This window comes from Zootoca vivipara, chromosome 6, assembly GCF_965207765.1.
Source record: "Zootoca vivipara chromosome 6, rZooViv2.hap1.1, whole genome shotgun sequence".
Lineage (NCBI taxonomy): Eukaryota > Metazoa > Chordata > Lepidosauria > Squamata > Lacertidae > Zootoca > Zootoca vivipara.
This window is the reverse complement of record NC_142589.1, coordinates 94,976,052-95,001,358: the sequence shown is the minus strand read 5'-3', so window position 1 is coordinate 95,001,358 and position 25,307 is coordinate 94,976,052. Positions and strand designations below refer to the sequence as shown.

At 47.0% G+C, this 25,307-nt stretch overlaps 1 protein-coding gene across 8 annotated transcripts in view; it reads left to right on the top strand.

Annotated features, from left to right (window-relative positions):
- Positions 1-25,307, top strand: part of PTBP1 (polypyrimidine tract binding protein 1) — a 38,983-nt gene that overhangs the window by 4,596 nt on the left and 9,080 nt on the right. For 2 of the 8 annotated variants that reach the window (XM_035117749.3, XM_035117747.3), the window contains 10 exons: positions 2,718-2,748; positions 12,614-12,689; positions 13,115-13,186; positions 14,712-14,884; positions 15,770-15,916; positions 17,327-17,497; positions 18,734-18,844; positions 19,007-19,181; positions 20,299-20,373; positions 21,627-21,775. In XM_035117749.3, coding sequence (XP_034973640.1) covers positions 2,718-2,748; positions 12,614-12,689; positions 13,115-13,186; positions 14,712-14,884; positions 15,770-15,916; positions 17,327-17,497; positions 18,734-18,844; positions 19,007-19,181; positions 20,299-20,373; positions 21,627-21,775 — 1,180 coding nt within the window. The remainder of the gene's footprint in view (positions 1-2,717; positions 2,749-12,613; positions 12,690-13,114; positions 13,187-14,711; positions 14,885-15,769; positions 15,917-17,326; positions 17,498-18,733; positions 18,845-19,006; positions 19,182-20,298; positions 20,374-21,626; positions 21,776-25,307) is intronic. The other 6 variants (XM_035117751.3, XM_060275295.2, XM_088673103.1 and 3 more) reach the window with 4 other exon arrangements.

Genomic DNA, 25,307 nt, shown 5'->3' with positions numbered 1-25,307 from the left:
GAGCTTAGTGATGGCATGAAGACCCTCAGATGACCCAAAACTTGCATTCTGTTTGATGCAGTTGTCTGTCTTTAAGAAGTGATAAAGACTGGAATAGCTGACTACCACTGATAGATGTAGTTATGCAAAAAAAAAAAAGTACAGTTTCCTGGTGGGAGGCAAAATGTGGATTTCCTTTGGTAGGAAATCTGCCTGTTAAAATGCTGAGCCTCAGGAATTGGTCCTGATAACAAAGTTCCTTTGGCTGGCAAAGTCCATATATTAAGTTTCCTGTAAGTATCTCCCACCATTCCACCCCCAGCCCTGACTCTTCCACAGGAAATAACTCCTTCAGTATGTTCTGATGGAGCTTGTTGATTTGACTTGAAGAGCACACAAAAACTACATAAAACTGTTTCTAAGCAGCTAATTACAATTTCTCATTAGGTATTACGGGTTTTTTCCTGAACCTAACAGTTGCTCGGTTATGATCAGTTTAAAACCTTTGTCTCAACTTTGTTGTTGTTTAGTCGTGTCCGCCTCTTCGTGACCCCATGGACCATAGCACGCCAGGCACTCCTGTCTTGCACTGCCTCCCGCAGTTTGGTCAAACTCATGTTCGTAGCTTCGAGAACACTGTCCAACCATCTCGTCCTCTGTCGTCCCCTTCTCCTAGTGCCCTCAATCTTTCCCAACATCGGGGTCTTTTCCAGGGAGTCTTCTCTTCTCATGAGGTGGCCAAAGTATTGGAGCCTCAGCTTCACGATCTGTCTCAACTTATTGTGTAAAAAAATAATAATCCTTGAATGAGCCCTTCCCCAGAGAAGCAGGAAATAAGAGTCATTGTTCTCAGAATAACTTTTGAGAGTTAGTCTGTCTTGGGAATTTCCTCCTATAGATGAACAGCAGCAAAATGGCTTTCCAATAACCCTGAGGTTTTTTTGGGGGGGGGTTTAGCCCTTACACAATTTGCATGATGACGAAGCAGTGAAAAGCATCTCTTTGGTTGGGCTTCTCTGCTGATTTCACAGATGGGTTTAATTAATCCACTTGAACTAAGCATTCAAGATCTCAACAAAACCCATCTGTCTCCGCTGGCAATTCTAAACACCAGTGGGATTGTAAAAATCCTGCGTTCCCTCACTGAGCTTTTTCTTTTTTAAAAAAGAAAAAAAAGTCAGTGGTTTGCAATGGCAATTGCTGCTAGCTTGTAGTACTCCTGGCAGCCAGTCCTGAATCCGTCGTAACGCCAGCTATGAACTGCTGGAGGTGAGGAGTCAAAAATTGGCTTCTGAAGAAGAAATGCGCAGGCGGTTGGGGCAAGGGAGCCCAGTGGTTTGCTGGGATTAAACATACAAGCAGTCTGCCTGGTTTCTTTGAAATGGCCAAATGGGATCAATTGACTGAAGTGAGCAAGGAGAGTGGTGAAGTAAACTTTTTGTCTTAAAACTCTAGGTGTATGGCAATACGGTTGGCTGTCTGGCCCCCCTTCACACATAAAAGCTAAGCCAAACCGTGGCTTGGTTTGAACAAGGAGCCACTTGCTGCTGTGTTGAGCTAAACCATGGTTTGGCTACTGCAGTGTCCAAACCCAGGCTTCTGGTTGAGCACTCTCCGGATGAACCCATGAACGGCAACCAAGATTTGTCCTGTGGTTTCCAGCTTGTGGTTTGGGTGGACTCAGCCTGGGTTTCTCCAGCATCCTGAGCCAGACTCTGGCTTAGTGCAGCGGCAAAACAACCAGGGGGTAGACCCATTTAAATTCGTACACTCAGAGTTGGAAGGGACCCTGAGGATCACCTTGTGCAACCTGAATATGCAGCTCTCCCATATGGGGATCGAACTTACAACCTTGGCCTTGTCAGCACCACACTCTTAACCAACTGCAGCCATGATCTCCATTCTGAGAGACCTAGCTGTTTGGGGTTGCCACCATGTGCTCTCATTTTGTGATCATGCGTCTGAGGGACCTTACAATCTGCAGTGCACCCCTGCTCATTTTCCTTCTGTCTCTTTCCTTGTGACTTAACACTAGGGCTACCAGCAGCGTTGCAGTCTTGATATGCTGGGCTGGGGGGAAGGGGTGAGGGAACACGTTGGGACCAGTACAGACCCCATTGCGTAGGGAGCCCAAGCTCTATAGTCAGGGCTGGGAAGTTTCTTAAGAGGTCAGTAAGTAGTTTTTTCCCTTTGATACACACAATGGAAAAAGGTGGACTCTGTGAGATTAGAGGACCTGATTCTAGACAGGTATTTATAACAAGGGTGTCTGCAAAAAGTGATAAGATCTCAATGTCCCTTAAAGAGCAACTTACTATCGTATACATCATTAAATGCAAAACAAAAACACCTTGCTTCTCTAAGCTGGACAGAGGTGGGTGGAAGGTTAAGAGTACAATTTGAAACAGTTCTTGTTTTCTTCACAGTAATTAACGTAAACTAGCAATTCTTCTTTTTGGGGTGAATTGCCACTATGACTTACAGACTGAGGTGTGACTGCCCTTTGACTTGGAGGTTGTGTTCAGTTGTGTTGTATTCTTCGAAATATAAATATCCTTCCTGTCTTCGAAATAGTTTCCTGTCTTGTAAATTTCTGAATACCTTTGGTGCCTGGTCCCTCATCACTATTTTAAGCATACAGAGTTTATTTCTTTCAAAGAATCGCATAGTTGTTGTTTTTATACCTCCTGTATTTGAAAACCAATCTAATATTTTAACTTCTTGTCCTTTTCTTACAGCATTGTCCAAGATATAACAGTTGGTACAAAGGTAGGCATTTCTCCTCCTTTCTTTCATTGCTTCAGCAAATGTACTGTATGTTGTCTTGTAAACCACTGCATTTCTTACAGAAACAGGCTGCTTTTAAAAGAATTGGTATTTTGTGACTTGTGTTACCTGTTATGAGGCTTCATATAGTTGTTTCTACATGTCTGTTGTGTTGGAACTGGAACACATGATGGTAGGGAAGTGTCGGGTGTGTTTTCAGGCACACATTTCAGCATGTGCAGAGTTGTGGTGTAGGCAGACTTAAGGCTTATGTTGAGCAACTTGTGTTTTTGCTAGAACCCCAAGATCCATCAGAAGGTTCAAAAGACATACACTTACAAAATAAAGAATTAAGAGCACAGGAATTTGTTCAGAGTAGCATAACATAATGATACTTAGTCTTTCTACAGAAAAATCCACCTGGTTCTCTCTCTCTCTGTCTCTCTCTCTCACACACACAGCTTCCTTAATTTCAGCTGTATAATATGAGAGCAGGGGTGTTTTGTTGCTAGTGTTAAAAGTCAGAAATCCTTGCCAATTTCCTCCTAATCACAAGTCATGCATCCACTTTGCCCACTTAGAGCGGTCCTTGAATGTTCTGTTTTATACAGGATGTTCTTGACAATTCGTAGATAGCTTGGTGATTGAAAATATAAAACAACATTGCTATTAAAGAAGTCTGGTGAGAGATCTGGACATACTTCTGCCTGAGAAAGAATAAGTCCCTAATTTTCGGGATGCTCCAGCTGTCTTGGCGCAAACCATAAGCTTGTATTGTAAAGTTGGTTTGCGATTAAGCTGTCACCTATATCCTGGGAGCGCAATAACACTTGGCCTTTTATCCTGCTAGTTTCGACCCAGCCTTGAAGTAAAGCTTTTATCTATAGGGAATGGCAGTGGTAGGAACAGCACTTGTGGCAGCATAAAAGCTGAGACAGCAAACCTCAAGGAAAGTAAAGGATAGGGTGTGTTAACTGAAAGGGATGCAGTAAAAATACTGTACAAGAGATAGCTACTGGCGGGAGTGTAAAGATGTGTTCCTTACTTAGTTGAGAGGAGTGGCTCCTCATTTGCAACAGGCTCCTGTCTTTTAAGTTTGAAATCTAAAGAAAATCCTGCCCAGCAAAAGACCACTGGTTTACTAAAGCTGGTTTAAATCACATCTGAAGGCAAGAGGGGGATGAATGTTCAGCCTGCTGTAATCACAACTTGGAAAGGAGATGGGAACCAGGAAGCACTGTTGACTTCCGAAAGGCGATAGATCATGGGGTGGGTGCTGTGCAGGCCTGTTAAAATCCTAGGTGATCAAACATTGAAGGCTGCTGGTGGCTTCATTTTCTCAGTCCTGGCCCATCACTGAGTAATGAGCCTGTTCAGTCATCGGCTGGTACCTACCATAGGGAATAGAAATAATTTTTTTTTCATCACTAGCTTGCTCATAATCCAGGAAGGAGAACGTGAAATGATACCTCATGGCAGACCACCAAGCCTTGGGTGGGGTGGGGGAACCCTGACATTTTCCAAAGCTCCCCCTTTGTCGCGATGACTGAACTGCCTGTGTCCCACTAAACGAATGGCACAGGCTCCGTAAGGCACTTGATTGTCCCCGCTTGAGATCAATTAGCTCCGCCTGGCTGGATAGACCTGGTTTTGTAGGGAAGCCAGGATCTTTGCCATGGGAACAGCAATTACGGCTTCGGGCTACAGGCCAAGAATGCGAGCAAAGGAATTCTGGCCCCTCAGTTTACGGCCTCAGTTCAAAGGCTGCAACAAGCTGGCTCTTGGTAGGCCTTGCTGAAGCGGGCTTGGCCACAGATGGGAGCCACATGTGCTGACACAAAGGGATATTGACTCGCGCAGACCTTTTCTTGGCAGTCTAAAAATATGGGAAACACGTAGGGTATGCAGTTAATGTTGCTGTATATGTGTGGAGATGCCCATCTGTGCTACATACAAGTGGCGAAACTCCTGTTTCCTTGGTTCTGAATGTATCTTGCACAGCTTTTTCAGTGAAATCGTTGCTGGGAACAGATGACCCGAGTGACTGGGAATAGGAATTTTCCTAATTTACATCCGTGCTAGTATTTGGGAAACGTTAAGGTAGACAAGGTCTTACCTCCACAAATTGCAGGTGTGGGTGTGTGTTGGATGCACCATCTTGTGTAAAATGCAACACTCCCTGCAAGTGGAAAACTAGCCACTTACAGTCAGAAAGATCTAGAAAGTCGTGTTTTGTAATGCAACAACAGCCTGGCTTTCCATTTGCAGTATTTATGTTGATATAAAGGGAGCAATTCAGATAATAGGCCTCACCTTCAGCCTGAAGTGGTTCATTTTGCTTTGGCATCTTGTTTGGCATCTGAAGGCAGTCCTGTTTAGGGAGGCTTTTAATGTTTAAGAAATTAGTGTATTTTAATGTTTCTGTTGGAAGCCGCCCAGAGTGGCTGGGGAAACCCAGCCAGATGGGTGGGGTATAAATAATAAATTATTATTATTATTATTATTATTTTGTGTATTTGGACCTGGCTCCAAGTCGGTGTAGCTTCCAGACAGACAATCCTGCCTACTGTGCACTTTAGCTTTTCACTCCACTTCAGCATGCCGTGTGTGCTTCATGAAATAGTGTTTCTATACTGATTGAATTGGGCCCATACTACAGTGGTACCTTGACTTACGAAGACGATCCGTTCCGCGGCCGTCTTCGTAAGTCGAGGTTTTCGGAAGTCGAAGCGCCGCTACAGCGCATGCACCAACCACGCGCGCCGCTCTGCGCAGGTGCAGAACGCGCGCGCCGAAAGGACTTCTGAGGGTTGTCGACTTCGGAAGTCGAAGTGTTTGGATGTCGAGGTATGACTGTAATAAAAAGACTATGGGAAAACTACCAAATATGACGTAAATGAAAAGCATTCTAATTTTGCAAAGCTTTGCCTTGGGTGAGGCTGGAGCCATCAAGTCAGTACAGTTCTTCCCTTCCCTGTAGAAAGGCCCCTTAAAATAGTGGCCTTTTGGCATGTGGAAGAAGTACCAAGTGACTTGGATTGCCACCTTATACTGAAGACAGACCATTGCTCTATTGTCCTGTTGGTTCTGAATAAACCTAGCGGTGGAGCAATAAAACTGCTAGGAAATTTGCAAAGCTAAGCAGGGATTTGTAATGCAATTAAATGCACCGTGTAAGAACTGAAGAACCCAAGTTGCCCTGGCTCTGTTAGGTGGTAATTTTGTTCCCAAATTCTGTTGGCATCAGTTGAGGCAGGAAGCATCCTGACTGTGTGTATGCCATGTGCTCAGCACTTGTTTTCTTCATTGCTTAGCATGTCCCAAGGTTTTCAAGCGACCCACTTCTCTGCTGTGGCCTTGGCCTCAACTCTGGCTGAGGCTCGATCTGCAAGCTTTATTTGGATTCCTGAGCTTTTATTGGGCAGCCGCCCTCTTTTGAAGACTGCTTGGGTTATTGGGAACAGAAGCTGACACAGAGTTCTCCTGCGTTTGCCACAAAGCTTGGGTGCTGCAAGCTTGGTATAGCTACTTGCTTCGAGCAGGCTAGTTTTAAATGTCAATCTTGGTTCATAGGCGAAGGCTTCAAATCACTACAGTGTGCTGTGGTAGTTCTAAAACGTGATTCTATTGTTCCGTTTCAAAATGGGGAGGTGTGTTTGTAGCCATCCTGTAACAGGTTGGCAACTAGCTGTGTGGCAGGCCAATTGGGCCTGCCATAGACCCGAAGGTCTCCTTTGCCCTGTCATCGTACTCGGGCCATCCCAATTCTTATACTGTATAACCTGGGCCCTAGAATCATTTCTGGTGTGAAGTTTCCCCTCTAGCTGCTTTTTGGCAAGTTCACCTAATTGTGTGATTGCAAGGTGAGTTTGCGGAAAGTTTTCCACATAACGCTTAAATGTTAATCTTTTGTGTTGCAGCCAAGTTTGTACTCAAACTTGTTGAAAATAAAGGAGGTGAATAACTGAGGCCCATTCATTTCCCTGGGTTTACTCCGAGCAGAACTTAGTTTGATGCAGCCCTTTGATTCAACAATCTGCCTAGAACTTTTGATTTCACCTTTTGGTGTGTAGCAGCTGAATTTTGCCAGCTTTAAAATTTGATTTAGGTCGGAACCGTGCCTTGCCCTCAAAATTGTAAATGCTGGCGGCAGCTAGCTTGGGTGTGGAGTGCCCTATCAGGCAAGCATGACTGCATAACTTTGGTTACTCTGAGCTCAGGAATTCTGAGCGGTTTAAAACAATAGCCACACCCCTCAGACTCGCTCAAAGGGCAGGTTTGTTTCATGGCGTGTCTCCATAGTAGCTGGAAGGAGTCTGGCTGGGGCATGGAGGGAGAGCAGAGTAAGACTATTATTTTCTCTTTGCCTCTCTATAGTTGTGAACAGAACCTTTTAAGAAATAGGCATATACTGCTTGCCTATTCTAGGATCTGGCATTAAAAAAAACACATTATAGGCCTTCTTACCATTTGAAACAGCAATACAGTATTCTAGTACAGTGCTTTATAGTGGACTAGCTGTACCCTGCCACGCGTTGCAGTGGCCCCTCCTCCCCCGAATCGGTCTGCATATCCCTGTGACTGTTTTAATCCCCCTTCCTTGTCCCCCCACCCCTCGGTTCATCCCTCTGACTCCCCCCAGCCCCCACCCTGGATCTCCCCAGTTCATCCCTGTGGCTCCTGGCGGGGTCCGGTCTACCTCTGATGGGGGTGGTGGGGTTGTCGGTGTGGTCCGGTCTGTTTGGTGGTAGGGGAGAAGGCGGGTATCCTGGTCTCCGTTGTGGAGACGGTGGTGTCGGGGTCTGGCCTGGCTCAAGGGGCGGGTACGGCAGAGGTGTGGGCCGGGTTCGTTCGGTCTGTCCCTCGTTTTGAGGAGGATTCGGCGCAGTGGTGAGGGCTATGGAGAGGCCTGCCTCCCGGGGAGGTCTAGGTCTTGGGTGGCAGAGCAGCCTGTGGAGCGGCCTGCTCCCTGGACAGTGGCGATCTCCGCGGCGGGAGGGGGAGGGGGCTGGTCTGGGTGCGGCCTGCTCCGGGGTGGCGGTGGAATCTCTGAGGTGGGCGCGGGCTGTGGAGCAGCCTGCTCCCTGGACGGTCCGGGATGGGGAGCAGCCTTGTCTCTGGGTGGGCGTGGTCTATGTGGCGGGTTGTGTGTCGGCATGGTGGGGGTTGATAGGGAGTGGGCAGGATTGTGGAAGTATTTTTGTCGTGTGAGTTAGATGTCCACTGGAGGGCGCAATTTTTTAAACAAAAATCCAGGTTTTTTACCTGTCTATCCAATGTAAGTGGATGGAAACACTCCCTTAAGGGAATGTGAGGTTGTGGCCAAATTTGAGAACGATTGGGTAAGCGGTTTCGGAGAACATTGTCTTTTAACAAACATGGACCTTCTACGTTGTGTTTTAACAAACATGGATCTTCTACATGGATCTTCTACATACATTGGTGGAGATCTGTGTTGCCCCCATGCTGAATGCAGAAGATTTTTTATCTGGAATGGGTAAAGAAATTATGATGCATTCCAAAACTATACATGGCTGTCTTAGTTCAGGCATTGTATTTAACAATGGTTTGCTGTGATGCCTGCATTTGGTGAGCCATAGTTAATGCTACGGTTCTTCCTCTGGAGGCAGCTGCTATGGGAGTTGCGTGGAGATTAATTATGAAAGTGGGTGTGCAGGGCTAAATTGTGGGTTGCTGAGTACATAGGGGAAAGCAGAGAAGCAGCTTTAAAACGTGTGTTTGGCTGTATGTTTGGAAACGCTTGCCTTCCAGCCTAGGGCCAAGGCAAGTCATTGGGCTCAGGGTGATATTTGACCCCTGCAATTCGGCCACCCACAGGAAATATAGGAATTAGCCCATCCTTGGTAGAGATAGTGCAGCCTGCAACCATAGGGGCAAAATGGCAAGCCTGAATGGCCCACAGAGAATGTACGTGCTCAGAACTCGAGCAGGGATGTTGGCCAGCGCCCTGCTGTTTGCTTTGGGCAAATGAAATCAAGGCGAAAGGGCCCTGAAGTATTTCACTTCCTGGAAGCTTGCTTGCATGGCCTACTTTAACCGGTTTGAGGTGTGAAGTAATGGTGAGAGGTGGGAGGTGGTGAATGGCTTCTTACATAGCAGCCAGCAACTGCTGGGAATGTCAGCTGGGTTCTGCACCCTACGAGGTAGTGTTTCAGCTAACAGAAAGCTTTCTTTTCCTGCTGTATAGGAAAGGGGACACCCAGCCGGCTTCAGGAGAGTCTGAAAGGGAAGAGCAACCAGGCTTTGTTAACAAGGCCCCATTGTGTGGCCAGTTGAAAAATCTAGGACAAGATAATCGTAGAACGGAGCCGTAGAATTGGGGGGGGGGGGCGCGAGGGGACCCTTTCTGATTTAAAACGTGCTGCTATACCCAGGGCTGGGAGAGGTGGCTTCCCATTTCATTTACCCACACCAGTAGGAGTCTTGAGCTGGTAGAGACTTTAGATACGTAGGTGCCATCAAAATATGAAGCCGGTTAGTCTTGGGGTTCTTAGATCCAATGGGCATATCTGCGCTATTGTGATCTCCGTGTTAGAAACCTCCCAGGGCTGCCGAGAACACCCCAGCAGGACTCGATGAATGGGGTTAAAAGCTGGTTTAAGGTTTATACAGTCGTACCTTGCAAGCCAGATGGAATCCGTTCCGGAAGTCCATTCGACTTCCAAAACTAAAGCATGGCTGCGGGAAGCTCCTGTGGCCAATCGGAAGCTGCGCTGGACGTTCGGCTTCCGAAAATCGTTCGGAAACCGGAACACTCACTTCCAGGTTTTGATAATTCAGGAGCCGATTTATTCAGGAGCCAAGGCGTCTGAGATCCAAGGTACGACTGTAGTGCAGATTGCGGTTGCTATTCCAGCCACTTCTGAGGTTAAAAACCAGCTCTTCCTTAGCAGCTGAAGGTTGTTGGGGGGGGGGGTTGGAGCATTACTTAGCTGCTTCCTGCCGCAGATTCCTGTATATTTGCCCTGCACATTCTTAGTTGAGGGCAAATTACTTTAATGCCAGGTATCAAATCTTTAACTTTGTTATCTCCAGCAAAAAAGGGGGGGCAAAGGAACTCTGAGCAAGCTACTAGTTCTAGTTTCATTAGATGTTTTCAGTTGGCGCTTAGAAGATAATAAATGCCATCAGTTAAGCATAAGGTGCTGAAAGGAGCCTCTACTGTTGCTGTTCTGGGTGTGTCTCCTGACTCGCATGGAAATGTTAATAGGCATCATTCTCTTCCAAGTCTCTGCTCTGAGGTAGAACTGCCTAGTCACACCTGACTCCCCCTACATACATGTGTGAGTGAAGGCTGAATGGAAGAAGGCAATGCCTTTGAAGAGGTACTCAAAACCACCTTCATTTTGCCACTCCTGTGGACAGGAAACACAAGGACTTACTGACAGTTCTTTAGAAGCAAATGTTGGTGTTTATTTTGGGTTCAGCAACCCGAATAACACAATCCCTCAGAATGTGTTGTTTTCACAGATTGTTACGGGTTGTTGTCCTGAAGACACTTGTTTCATATACAGGCAGTGAGACCCTTTTAGGCACGTCTGATATGTGTGTGACCGCAATGTGCTAAACACGGAGGTGACCCAAAAACGTCCATAAAAGGGGTGGAATGGGGTGTTTGCAGGGTTTTTCAATTGGCTTCCAGTTATACATGATTTCACACAAGCACGCAATGACCTGAAATGCAGCCCCTGTGCAAATAGGGAGTTCCCTGTAGTAATAATGAATGGATGCCAATTGCAAATGAATATTAGGGACACTTGGCAGTTTTGAGGCTTTTAGCTTTAGTTATTAAATACAAGTAAAATACCATGCTGAATTAGACCCCTCCATCTAGGGCACCAGAAAACTCTCTGAAGTAAATAACCCTGCGTTATAGGTGTTTTCAGTGTTGGTCCAATGCAACTTGGATTGAGAAGAATATGTGAAATATTTAATGAAATAATGTTTTCTCTCAAATAACGTTAAATGTAACACTAGGTTTTACAGTTTCATGACCGCTTGGTTTTGAATAACACAACCTTTGCAAGTTCTCTTGTTTCCTAAGAAGGTACATTTTCTGGCCTTATAAATTTGCTGAAGGAAACAAGTTTGGCCATCCTCCATAGAGCTGCTGAGCTTGAAACTGATTTATCGTAGCTGACTTTAGTAGGCAAGAGAAGCCTTCTACATGATAAGCTAGTAGGCAGTTCTAAAAACAGTCCTGAGAGCAATTGCCCTTTTGGGTCACTGTCTTAGAACGTAGAGTCTCCCTCTGGCTTAGTACGCTGTCAATGTAAAGCATAATTGGCCTTAAGACCAGCTCAGACATGCAATTGAAAATTTCTCCCAAACCTCTAGGTCCAAGTGGGCAGGAGCTGGTATCTTCACTGAAGTTCAGGTTGAGCCATTTATTTTGGAAGAAGCGTGTTCATGGAAAGAGTTCCGGTTCATGTTCTTGAGTTGGTCTGCATATAAGCTCCGGAAGTCCATGGCTTCCCTTCCTGAATGTCAGTTGCATCCTTCTTGGAAGTCCTGCTACGGTCGCTTCAATGCAAATTGAACCCCCTGCTTCTGTCCTTGACTTTCTGCCTTCACATTGCAGTGTTTGCCTTGAGAGGATGGAAGGCCTACAGGCTCTTAAACAGACTACAGTGGTACCTTGGTTGTCGAACTTAATCCGTTCCGGGAGTCCATTCGACTTCCAGAACGGTTCAAAAACCAAGGTGTGGCTTCCGATGGGCTGTAGGAGCTTCCTGCACTCAATCAGAAGCCTTGTCGGGTGTTCAGCTTCCAAAAAAATGTTCGTAAACTGGAACACTCACTTCGTGTGCTGCGTTCGGGAGTCAAAACATCAGAGTACCCTGTTTCTCATATTTTAAGACATACCCATAAAATAAGCCATAGCAGGATTTTTAAGCATTCAAGGAATATAAGCCATACCCCGAAAATAAGACATAGTGATAGGTGCAGCAGCAATGCCGGCCGCAGCAGGAGAAGGAAGAAAAAAATAAGACATCCCTTGAAAATAAGCCATAGTGTGTTTTTTTGAGGAAAAAATAAATATAAGACATGTCTTATAATATGAGAAACACGGTACCAAGGCATTAGGCAACCAAGGTACGACTGTATTTGCTGGCTATGAACTGCTCTGGTCAAAAGTGTCAGCGTGGAGCGTCAGTTGTGGAGAAGCAAATCCATGCCCTCCTGCCTTGTGAGTTTTTGCACGCTGTGAAGAGTGTGTGTCTGTAGCATTCATGCTTCTTGTTCTGAGGTGTGTGATTAGTTATCGTAAACATTGAACATGTGGAGGCCGATGGTAGGTTTTTGAGAAACATAAAAGTGCCAGCAAAAAGGGCTGTCTGCTTGAGGGGTAAGCAAGGCCTCCAGACAGCTGCTTGCAGTGGCAAGTGTGTTCTCCATTTGGGTAGGCTGAGTGTTCTTAAACTTAAACAACTTCAACCTGTTCAGCAGCACATAAAAATGGTGTGGATAGGCTTTCAAGTCTGCCTTCATAACCTTGCCTTGCCTTGACCGTGCCTGAGAAGGTGTCCAACATATTGTAATTCCAAGGACAGCAAGCTGCCTTTGAGAAAATAAACTTTACCCTTGGTTATGGGCACTACCAGGGTAGCTCTGCCCTTTTACTTACTAGGTTTCTTAACGTCAAACTTCTACTGATTTCATTTCATGTGGTCGAAAGAAGGGGATGGGCTGGAAATCCAAGCTCCCCCTTTTCCGCGCCCTTCTGCTCAGTTTCTCTACCACTTCAATTCTGGATTGTCCTCCTGTTCTCACAGTTCCTGTGTAGAATTTAGAAAAGTGCTGTCAACTTACCTTTTTTTTTTCTCCTTCTCTCTTTCTCTTCCAGCGGGGATCTGACGAACTTTTCTCTACTTGTGTCACTAACGGACCTTTTATCATGAGCAGCAACTCTGCTTCTGCAGGTAACATTGCTAGCCCAAGGAGTTCAGCGCTTTCTTGAAGGGCCCAGTTGTCAGTGAAAGTTAGCCCTCTTCCTTATATTCCCCCTCCCTCCCTCCCGCCCCCATATGCTTATTCCTTCATTCACCTTTAAAAGATTAAAGGAGAAGCCCTGCCCCCCCCCGAGGAAGGAACCTCTGCTGCCATGTTAGATTTACAAGTTTCAACAGGCTTGTAGCCCCCCACCCCCACCCCCCAGAACAAATACCTTGACTTTAACCTGCCCCAGAGCATCTCATTAAAGATGTGTTTATACTAGCGAAGCATCCCGCACAGGTAAGGACAGAGGACAGCCAACAGCAGAAGATAAGATTGCAAGCATACATTTCAAACACCCTGATATTTTGGCGTTTAACCAGGGGTCTGTTTTCTGGGTCTGCTGTTTCAGGCATGCTGCTAGGATCACTACACAGGGTGCTTCTTGACAGCTGGGAACTGAATGATGCCTCTTTATTCGGGGGTGAGCTGGCTTTTGATCCTGGCCTTTTTCTGTTGGCCCCTCACTGTCGCGCCCACAGTCACGACTGACTCTGAGCCCCACCTCTTTAACATTAAACTTCCATGCAGTATTTGAATGTCAGGACAGTGTAGAAGAGTATTCAGTGACATGTTGAACACTTGCCTGAGCATTTTGCAGAACCAGTCAATGCTTGTTGCGCTGGCGTTTGGCAAACCACGAGGACTTGATTTTAAACAGCAGCTTCCTTTCCTTTTATTATTACTTTTCCACTGTCTAGCTCTGTGTCCTTAGGCTTCCAGACAGGTAGCCTGTGAATTTGAAAGCCTTAGCAAAGCAGTTAAAAGTTTGTGGTTAGCCAGTCGGCGTAGCGTTGCAAGGGTGCAACTCAAAAGCCCTTCTTGGCATTCCGTGGGCCCAAATTTACTGTAGCAAATTTCAGCATCTCAGTGTTGCTTTAAAGTCCCATTTCGGTGACCGCATCACATTTGTGAGGGTGGGAATTTTAAAGGATTGGCCACAAGTTGCTGACAGCACAGAGCCAACATGAAAAGAGGCGTCCTTCTCCCACACCACTGCTGTGATGTGCAGAACCACACGCCATTTTTTTTCCCCGTTTTTGACACTGGTGCAAACATTCTGTGCCATTTGCAAGAAGCACATCATGGTACTATGTTAGACATCACAGCAGGGGCTTGGGGGGGAATATGCCATGCCCTAGGGATGCTGTTTTGAGTAGCCTCCAAGCCGGTCAGCCCTAGGAGCTTACTAGTCCACCTAACCTAATTTGGAATTTATCAGGCCTCTGGCAACTAATCTGCACGGCAGGCAATTGAAATGCACATGAGCCACAGTCCGTCCAGGTCGTATCATCTCTGGAATGTGGCGCCCACTGCTGAGCAAAAAGCCCCCTTCCCAGCTGCATTTGGAAGGGGGAAGCGGTCACAATGCAGGCTAGCTGTGCGTTTAAGAACTCAAAAATATGGAAGGATTCATAAAGTTTTTCCTGGTTGTGTAACCAGCTGGCTTGCGCGTTTCTCAGGCTGTGCACAGCCATCTTCAAAGGCACAACTGGCTGCACTGGTTATGCCGCTTCTGCCAGCCAGAAGCTACGCTCAACCCATGCGGTGGGTGGAGTTCTAGGGGTTGGTTTAAACTGGGGTTTGGGTGGGGCAGTTTTGTATGGCCGTGTCATCAGTGTAATAGCTCTGCAAGTCTCAGAGGTGTCTTCTGTGCTCACTACCTTTTAGCCACAGAGGAGGTAGGGCCTCCTTGGACTACTCTTGGTGCTCGCGCTAAACTTTATGCTTGCCTTGCCCAGCCTTGCTGGAGTAGCTAACCATACTAGACAGCCACTGGGGCAGTCTGATTCTAATACAGACAGGTCTAAATGGTGACCAGAAAGGTGTTATAAACTGGCTAGGACGTGATGTCATTTCCTGACTCCTCACTCTGACTGCCATGGGCGAGGAAATGGCCAGGGACTGCCCCGGAGACCTGACCTGTCCCTGCCGGATCTCTCTTCCAGCCAATGGAAATGACAGCAAAAAATTCAAAGGCGACAGCAGAACTGCAGGAATCCCATCGCGAGTAATCCACATCCGCAAGCTGCCCAGCGACGTCACAGAAGCCGAAGTTATTTCCTTGGGGCTACCTTTTGGCAAGGTCACTAACCTACTGATGTTGAAAGGGAAGAATCAGGTATGTATGTGCACGTGGAGCCATTTAACTTGGGTAGAAGCGATTGGCTTGTACCATAGGAATCTTCACTTTCAGCTGGAGAAGTGAAACCGTTTGCGGAGATGGCAGCAATTTTCCTTCCTAAGTGGGCCTAGAAACGGGCTTATATCCATTTTAGGGACCGTATTCCAGTTGGATTGACATAAAGAAGCTAGTTTCAAACGCAAGCCACCAAGTTTCAAATTGTCTGTATAGTGGAAGGCCCTAGCAAATGAGCAGACATGCAGATTCTCAGAGCAAAAATCTTGGCCACAGCACTCTTTACTCCAGTCCTGCTACCTGGGGCTAAGCGATGGGTTAGCTTAACATGACGTCTGAACCCAGGCTTGTGGTTTTTTCTCCCCCCCCCCCCCCCCCGGACAAACCATGAGTGGTAAACAATAACCTGATAATTTGAGATACTCGAGATAAGGGACTGTTATTGATTTCCTTGGGGCTGGGAGTCCATCACATCCCTTCGCGTTTAGGGATCTTTCTTGTCAGTTGATGGCAATTGGATCCTAATGGCTGGGGCTTGAAGTTTTTGCTTGAATTAGAAAACACTGCTGAAAGTAGGGCGGCTATGAGGCCTACCAGCTCCCCAACTTCCAAAGACTGAACTGCCATGAAGTCAGTGACTCCAGCACCCTAAGAGCCCTTGTCACCTGTGTGGCATGCAAGCACCTTAAAGAGAAAACCTTTAATGTCCCTTTAAATATGCCCAAATTGGAGTAGATTGTGATTTGGTATTTAAGGACTCTGTGTGTGTGAAGAAATGACTTGTTCAGAAACTCTACTGCAGTCTTTGGGCTAAGATTATTTAAGGCTGATGCAGCACATGTTTTACGACCGTCTTATCTCAATTAGGCTTTCATAGAAATGAACACGGAGGAAGCGGCTAACACCATGGTTAGCTACTACACCACAGTAACTCCTGTCCTTAGGAGCCAGGCCATCTACATCCAGTTCTCCAACCACAAAGAGCTGAAGACGGACAACTCTCCAAACCAGGCGGTGAGTCGGGATTTCAAGCAGCGGCGGGGCTTTGGGGTAATGTTTTGTCCTCGGCTGTATTTAAATTTGCCGAGGAAAGAGACAAGCGACGGCAACGTTGCTGAGAAGAGGTATACATAATTTGTAGCCCAGTGAATTAAAGTAAGTCAGGGAAGAGTGTGCTAAGAATACTCACTCTGGATCAGATCAAAGTCCTTAACTAGCAGGGACGCAGGTGGGGCTGTGGTCTAAACCACGGAGCCTCTTGGGCTTGCCGATTGGAAGGTCGACGGTTCAAATCCATACAACAGGGTGTGCTCCTGTTGCTCTGTCCCAGCTCCTGCCAACCTAGCAGTTCAAAAGCACGCCAGTGCAAGTAGATAAATAGGTACTGCTGCGACTGGAAGGTAAATGGTGTTTCCGTGCGCTCTGGCTTCCGTCACGGTGTCCCGTTGCACCAGAAGCGGTTTAGTCCTGCTGTCCACATGACCCGCAAAGCTGTTTGCGGACAAACGCTGGCTCCTTCGGCCTGAAAGCGAGATAAGCGGCACAACCCCATAGTCGCCTTTGACTGGACTTAACCACCCAGGGATTCTCTACCTTTAAAAAAAATATTACCTAGTATTTCATGATGCTCCGTCACATTTTCCAGTGTTGCAGGGTGCTCACAACCCGCCACGTTGCGTTATCCTTAAAAATAAAACCCTGTAGGTTAGATCAACATTGCACTGCTACCTAAATACTGTACAGAAAGGGTATAACATAGCTGAAAGTAGCTTGCCCAGGGTAACCTAGTGAGTTTATAACGGAAACACAGGATTCTGTCCAACAAACGTTTACCCATTGAAATTAATGCACCTAAGTTAGTTGCGGTCATTAATTTCAGTGGGTCTGCTCTGGGTGAAACTTACCCGGATCGAACCCACACTTGAACTGAGGTCTTGCTTATTTTTCTGTGGCTCACAGCATGGTAAAGTGTATTAACTTGGCCTGAACGTGCATGTTCCATTCTGGTCACTCCTAACTTACAGGCCATGGAAGCCATCGGTTTCAATGAATTACAAATAGATGGTGTGTTAATGTCTTACCTGTGGCTGTTGGAAGAGGGCAGGGGAACCTGTGGCCCTCCAGGTGTTGCTTGGACTTAGCTCGCATCAGCCTGACCATTGGCGGGCTCCTGGGAGTCTTGACAGCATCTCGAGTGCCGCAGGGTCTCTGTCCCTTTCTGTACAGGATGAAGAAAACATCTTGTTGTCGTCCCCATTCATCTCTTAAGGCTAAAGGCCAGATTCCCAAGGCCCACCTGCATGTCTGTCTGTCATTCAGTGTCTGGTTCAACAGGGGGCAACATGATTCTGAGGCCGAGTGAGCACTCGCATCTTTCTCTTTCCACCTCTCTATTAACATAACTGAAAACGTTTGGCTCCACAGCGCGCTCAGGCAGCCCTGCAAGCGGTGAACTCCGTGCAGTCTGGGAACCTCGCGCTGTCTGCCACCGCTGCAGCTGTGGATGCTGGGATGGCCATGGCTGGGCAGAGCCCAGTCCTGAGGATCATTGTGGAAAACCTCTTTTATCCCGTCACCCTGGATGTCTTGCATCAGGTGAGAGAGGGTCCTTGGGCACGGGGAATGGCCAGATTCCGGGGTTGCGTTGTGTGATGTATATTTTTTATTTAAAACATTCCTCCCAACAACTCATATGAAGTAGGCTTAGGTGGTTGCTGGCCCAAAGATCACCTGGTGTTCTGGCCATGTAGGGGTTGCAAGGGAAGAGAATTAAAGAGAAACTGGGGCTGTGGGGCGAAGAAAGCTCTTTTTCTCTGCCCACTTTTGAGTTTTGTTTGTGGGCCTTTTTTCCTTGGCCTACAAGTCTTGGTATCTGCATAGAGGCCTGTGCACGACCGCATGAGCCTGGCACCCTACTAAATTTGTCTCTGACTAGGCCTGTTGACATGGACGAGCCTAAGTAAGGCATGCCCTTTAATTTCAGCGGATTTTCTGCGACTAACGGGTGCAAAGTCCTAGAGTTCTGCTCTTTTCAGGACATAGAACAGAGGGAGTTGAGCTTGCATTCGCTGGCTGTATCTTTTGTAGAGGGGAGAGCAAGGTGTAGGCTTCTGAAAGTGTGGTTCTAAAGGTCGAAACGCGTTTTCAAAAGTTAACTATGCTTGAAGCTCCTTGTGACGCATTAACTCCTTGCGCAAAGTTTGGCTTCTTCACTCGGCTCTCTCTGATAAGGGTGCAAGGAGCTCCCATCTCAGCTGTGTACACTTGACATTGCTTATATGCAAAACTCCCTTTCCTGTCAGATGGGAAACAACCCCCCCCCTTTCCTTTCCCTCGCCCTCTTTACCATTAGGTCTCTTTCTGCTCTGGGTGGTCCTCTTGTTTTAAAAAGTCACAAAAGCCTCTGCGGGCGACGTGCTCTGCACTTCCTGCCCTTGCTACAGAGCCCAGGCTCCAGCTGTCGACCAACACGATAAGCGCTGGAGGAAATGCCTGGGCAGAGGCACTACACTCCAGAAGCAGAAAGATTTTTTGGTTTCCTTACAACACGCCTCTGCTGCCCTCTAGAGTTGCCAGGCTCAATCTGGGGCTTTTGGGGCTCTGATCTGCAGCAGCGATCTGATCTGCCGATCTGAGATGAGAGCCTTCCTTACCATTTTTTTCTTTTCTGCTATGAAACTGGGCAAATTGGCAGATCCATAGCCGCTGCAGTCTTCCTGCTGTTGCTTTCATGCTTTTCCCTTTCAAAATGGGGAATTTCAGTCTTGGCCGATGGAAAAACGCAGCTTCCAGAGTTTACTTCATGCAACTTTCTGTTTTGTGCGTGCGCAGATTTTCTCCAAGTTTGGCACCGTGCTGAAAATAATCACCTTCACAAAGAACAACCAGTTCCAGGCGCTTTTGCAGTATGCAGACCCGATGAGCGCCCAGCACGCCAAATTGGTGAGTCCTGCTTTGCGCAGTCCCTTTTGGTCTTGAATCTGCCACAACACAAGGGAAAGCATGTTGCAAGAGGCAGCCGTTCAGAAGAAGCAGAGTAAAGCATGCTTGAACCTAACCTGTGCTCTTTGGCTCTCTTCCTCTCCCCCCCCCCCCCCCCGGCAGTCTCTCGACGGACAAAACATCTACAACGCCTGCTGCACACTCCGCATTGACTTCTCAAAGCTCACCAGCCTCAATGTGAAATACAACAACGACAAGAGCAGGGACTATACCCGGCCAGATCTGCCTTCTGGAGACAGCCAGCCCTCCCTCGATCAGACCATGGCAGCTGCTTTTGGTGAGGAGTGGGTTGGGGGTGGGGATTGGCCATGGGCATGTGCTATGAACTGGGAAGAGTTTTCCAAATCTCCCCTTAGCTGTAGATTCAGAGGCTGGGCAAGCTGCTCTCAGCTTCAGCCCTTTTCTCCCTGCCTGTCATAGTAGCTGCAGTAATGGCCAACCTTACATGGTTGTAAGGAGTCGTCGCCATAGCAAAGCATGAAAAGTGATGATGGCTGCAAGTTCCCTTTCCGTGTCTGGCTTGGAAGAATAGAGTCCTCCTGGATTTGTCCAGTATCCTAATCTCATGGTAGCCAACAAAATAGACCTTACAGAAAGCATGACCCTTTAATGCAAAACGTCCTTTGGTTTTTGACACGGGTGGGCAGAATTCTAGGAATACAGTCATACCTTGGTTTTCAAACAGCTTAGTTCTCAATCTTTTTGACTCCCGAACACCGGAAACCCGGAAGTGACTGTTCCAGTTTGCGAACTATTTTTGGAAGCCGAACGGCTGATGTGGCTTCCAATTGGCTGCAGGAATTTCCTGCAGCCAATCAGAAGCCGTGCTTTTGTTTCCGAACGTTTTGGAAGTCAAATGGACTTTCGGAATGGATTCCGTTCGACATCCAGGGTACGACTGTAATTAAAACTCCATGTATGTGCCTTAGGTTTGTATAAGCAAAGTTGTGGGTATGCTCAGTGCGGGAGAGAGAGAGAGAGTTGCAAACTGTTGTTTCCTGTGCTACCCACCTGAGAACTAGCAAAAAAAAAAAAAAAGTGGTAAAAAGGCACCACTACTAGATGAAAGATCACCACCACAAGACAGCAAACACAACTGTCTAGAAGCAACCAAAGGGCCCTTTCTGTTCCCTCTCATGAAGATGCCTTTGAGTGTTTTACAGCAGGGGCGGCTAACCTCTGGGCCTCTTGAGACAGGCTTCGTTTTGTTGGATCTCCCAAGGAAGGCACTCAGAACTGTTTGGGGGGGGTGCAGTTTCCCCCTTTAGCTTGCATGACAGTTAGACTGCTGCTTTGTAATGCTGTGATACCATTCTTGCTGCCCCTTTCTAATGTACGCATCCGTACTAAATCTAAATAACAGGTCCCCTTGTTCGTTCTTTTCATTTTTGTAGGTGCTCCAGGGATCATTTCTGCCTCTCCTTATACAGGAGCCGGCTTCCCGCCCGCTTTTGCGATTCCTCAAGCAGGTACTGTTCCTTTTTAAGGTTGCTGCCTTTTTCCAAACGCCACTCGCACGGTTCTGCCGTGCAGACACCGGCAGCTCCTTCCCCCAGTCTATAAGAGTCCAAAACGCACCCAGCAGATCAGGGGCGACCCGTCTGGGGAGCTGAGGAAAGGAAGAGGTTACAAAGTCCTTGAGCATAATCTTGCGTTAGGCAGGCCTCAGGGCTTCAGCATTTGAGCCCCTGGGTTTTGTTTTGTTTTTATTAAAAAAAACTTACCAGTCCGGTTACATTTAATTTTCATCCTTGAAAATCCCCATGGGACAAATTTCCTCTTTGGTTATAAGGGCTGGCTTCCTCTGTTTTTAAGGATCACAGGCCGTCCTGAGATTTACTGCTGCTTTTGGAGTAAGGACCCTAGTAGCAGTTGGTGTAAGTGTCCAGGCAGGCCTCCCTATAGCAATCTTGGGTGAGATTCTTTGTTTCTGAAGCTTGCTGCGCATAACAGCAGTCGGGGATTCGTGTGACGGGGCGCATATATTGATAATGCTCGGCCCCTGTACCTGTCTCTCCCTGCCATGGAAGAACAGCAGAGCCAACCACCCCTCCTCTTTATTTGTGTGCTGTGGCGTACAAGAGGTAAAACGTACCTTTCGGTGTGTTTTGAGCAAGGAATTTTGACGAGTGGTAACACGCAAAGGGGGCTTTTCAAACAAGCTGGCGTTCAGATGCCAGTTTTGAAAGGCGCCCTTCTGAAAACGAAACCCTTGTAGAAGATACGTTAAATGCCTGGAATGCACCCAGCGGTGGTTTGGTATGTGCATGATCCGACTGAATGAGGCACTTTCAGGCATGCATTGGTGGAAAGACCCCTTAGGAATGCACCGCTTTTGTGTGTGTTGCCTTCCTTTCCCCTGCTTTTCTCCCCAGTGGTGGATTTTTTTGCTTTAGATAAACCTGTGGAATGTTGCCGGATCCCATTCAAAAACCAGACACACCTAGAGCTTGTCTGGTTATCTCCCCCTCCCCCCAAGCACCCAAGGAGAGAGAAAAATGCCTTTCCCCACCCCCAACTCTTGCCAGAACCCCAAGAGCACAAATGCCAGAACTGGAGAGGCTCTGTGGCCCTTTTTGCCCAACATGTTGAGGGAGGATGGGGGCACAGAGACACAACCCCCCCCTCTCCAAAGAAGCACTGTGGGTCAGCCCCACAGCGAGTTGGCAGAGGGTGTGCTGTGGACTTCCATTCACTGGTTAATACACTTTAATTTTTCCAGGCCTCTCAGTCCCCAATGTACACGGAGCTCTTGCTCCTTTGGGTATCCCGTCAGCAGCGGCCGCCGCGGCAGCCGCAGGACGGATTGCAATTCCCGGCCTTTCCGGGGCCGGGAACTCCGTCCTGCTGGTTAGCAATTTGAACGCCGAGGTTAGTGGAAGCCTTGTAATAAATCTTCTTCTGTCCAACTTTTTAATATCTCATATATATATATATATCTATTATTTACTTTTGCTTCTTCCAGTTACTTTCTGCTCTCGCCTATCTCCAGTCGCTTCTCACGAAACCCTTTTTTTAACGCTGAAGCGTCACAGTGCCGAACACCTTTCTTTTCTCTGAACTGGAATGCGATAAAATGAGGGTGAAATGAATGGGCAGCCTGATGTAATTTTTAAGTGGGTGACTTAAGGCAAGGGGGGAGGGGGGAAGCTGCCGCTCCCCGGACATTGCTGGACCCCCGATTCCCATCACCACAGGTTCCCCATCCCTGACTTAAAAGAGACGTGGGTGGAAAAACCTTTATAAACCATTGCCCTCTTCCTTGCCTTACAAGCGCAAAGGTTTTGCTGATCTGCTCTCACTCCCAACAGCAAAAAATTCAAAATGTGAAATCTCCCACTCAGCTTTTGTCTCTACTTGGGTCAACCTCACAATAGCACAGGTCCTCCCCTTTAGTTTTCTCCCTTTGGCATGTCATGACTTTTTAAGAACTCTTCAGTTGGAGTGACAATGTTGCTTCTGTCCCCTTCATGGGTGTCTTAATTCCTTGCCCTCCCCTCCCCTGCCAGCTTTAGCTTCGTTTTACCTTTTGCAAGTTATATATTTCCTTTGTCGTGCATTGATACATTCCCACTTTTTACCGAATTTCTTTTAAAGTTGTTGGTGGTGTTGTGCCTTACTTAATTTTGCTCCTTAACTTTTAAGCATTTTTAAGTTCCATTTTAACATCCCCCCCCTTTCCCCTTTTTTGAGTTGGAACATTTGGCTGCCTTGCAAACCGAGACTCTCGGGGCAAACAAAAATGAAGCCTGGTATTTTCTGTGTAAAAAAGGATGCAATTCAGCAGAGACCCACTTTGCCTTTGAAGTGGGTTTCTGTGAAATTGCATTCAGGTGTCACTGCAATGTGTTGTGTACATTGCTTGAGCCCCCCACCCCCGGTGCTTGAAACTGACAAGGCTGTGGCCAGAATCTTGGATTTCTGCTTATCTTGGTTGTTTCAGAAGCTCCAAAGCAGAGACATGGATGAGAGAACCACTATAAAATTTTTAAAAACTTATAAATAACCAATTTCAACCTGTTTCGCTATGTCTTTTTCTGTCCACTACAACTGCTTTCTTCAGGGCATGAGGTGCTGCCAGCAATTCTCGCTCCCATGTTGGGGTTGTACCCAGTTAAGCTCTACTCTCTGAGTAGACCCATTTAAATTTTAGTTTATCTGTTTAACAAAATTTGTATTCTGCTGAACTGTAAGTAAAACAAGCTGCTTACAAAGAGTATAAAACACTCACTAGAATTTTCAGTAAAAATCAACTTTGAGAACAGGTTAATAAAAAAGCAAAATGAATAAAATTCCTGCATTGCAGGGGGTTGGACTAGATGATCCTTGGTGTCTCTTCCAACTCTACAGTTCTATGAAAATTGACATCTGAAAGTATTCTTTCTAAGGTGGCATTACAGATTAAAATGAGCGTCAACTTTTATGTATAAGCTTTCACCTAAACAAAAAAAACGTTTTTAGGAGATGCCCAAAAGGGATTCAGGGAACTTGTAGGGAGGGAGTTCCGGTTTCTTACCGGTGCAAAGCAGACATTATCATAGAACCGTAGAGTTGGAATTGCGTGGCGCTCGTAAACCTGCCAGTCCTGCTTTTCCAAATGGGTGTGAGTTAAGTCGTGCCCCAGGTTTCAGTGGGTTTACTCTGCTTGTCATGAACACTGGAATTAACCCTTAGTCTTCAGCCTGATGGGCCTTTGAGCCCTAGCAACCAGAAACCCCTCTCCTCATTCACTAGCAAAAGAAGGCATGGAGGGGCGGTGGGCCTTGAGTAGCTCCTTTGAATTGACAGACCAGAGAGAGCGCAGTGTTGAGCGCCCAAATAGATCCTTGAATTCTTGAGCCTGTTGGAAATAACATTGGCTAGGAGGAGCATGCAAGGGACTTGACTGCATTCTTGCTGCTTGTAGCCCAAGGGCCGTTATAGTATATATCACAGAAAAAGCAGGGGTGGTGGGTTAAAACATCATTAAGCAGTAAAACGGCTGCCCAAAGCAAGCAGTTAGTGGGATTCTGCCAAAGAATGTAGAAATCAGTGACAGACCCAGTCCAATGAACAATAAGCCGATGGTTCCGCCACAATCCACTTCCTTGAGAGAGAAATCATTTTGGGAATAGGGATGCTATGAGGTAGGATGGAGATAACCCTAAACGTTGCCCTCTTAGAGTGGAGGTGAGCAGGCTTTTTTTGGCCCGGCAGGCCAGGTCTTTTACCATCCTCTCGACCCTGCAGGCCAACTTTCGACAGGTGGGTAGGACCGTCTGGTGGCAGAATGGCCTCTACCAGAAAACTGCGCAATATGCTGAGAGTCTTTAGGGGAGGGTGATCAGTTGATAGGACAGACAGCAGTCGGCTGTGTTGTTGCCTGCTAAACTCTGCACCTCCAGTCTCAAAACTTGGCTGTGGATAAAAGATGCAGCTGTTTTGCTCTTCTTCTTAAGCCAACACAACCCCTTGAAATGCCCAGTGGGTTTGTCTGTCTCCCTTAGGTGAATTGCTGAGCAGCTGCTCGCGCCTCTTGCGTGTATGTTCCTTCAACGCTCCCTCATCCATCCAGCTTCTCCTTTTGGGCTAAAAACCTTGGTAGCTGTAGTGAAGCTGTGAACTAACGTCTTCTCGACCTTTTTATTTTTTCCATTGCTTGTATAATCAGTGTTGTAGAAACTTAATCTGTGCATACTGTTTGGAGAGGCAGTATTCTCCAGAGGGACTCCTCCTGTTCCCCACCACCACCAGGAGCCACCATGGCAGGTGGCTAGCCCACATGTGTGGCTGAGCTGCAGAGAAGCACAGAGACCCTTCTCTCCAAACCTCGATTGGTTCCTGCGCTGAAGTTTCTCGACTTAGCAAGTTGGCGGCTACTCGGGGAACCTTTTGTAAGCAGAAGGGGGGAAAGCTCAGTTGCGCTCAGGAAAATGCAAGCTCCACCAGGCAGCTCCCTGGCTTAGGAGGAATGCTGAACTCATGCCTTCTTGATCATTGCAGCCTGCCATACTGAAGGGGTTCAGTGGGGCAGGCCTTTTGTGGTGTCCCCCAGATGTTGTTGGCATGAAGATCCTCCCATTGTCTCCAGTCAGTGTGGCCAAGTCTCCAGGGGTGATTGGCGTTACAACCTGGCAACATCTGGAGAATAATAATAATAATAATTTATTATTTATACCCTGCCCATCTGGCTGGGCTTCCCCAGCTACTCTGGGCGGCTTCCAACAAAATATTAAAATACAGTGGAACCTCGGTTTATGAATTTTCAGTTTATGAACGCCGCAGACCCATCTGGAACGGATTAATTCACTTTCCATTACTTTTAATGGGAAAGTTCGCTTCAGTTTATGAACGCTTCAGTTTATGAACAGACTTCCGGAACCAATTACACTCATGTTTCAGTTTATGAACGCTTCAGTTTAAG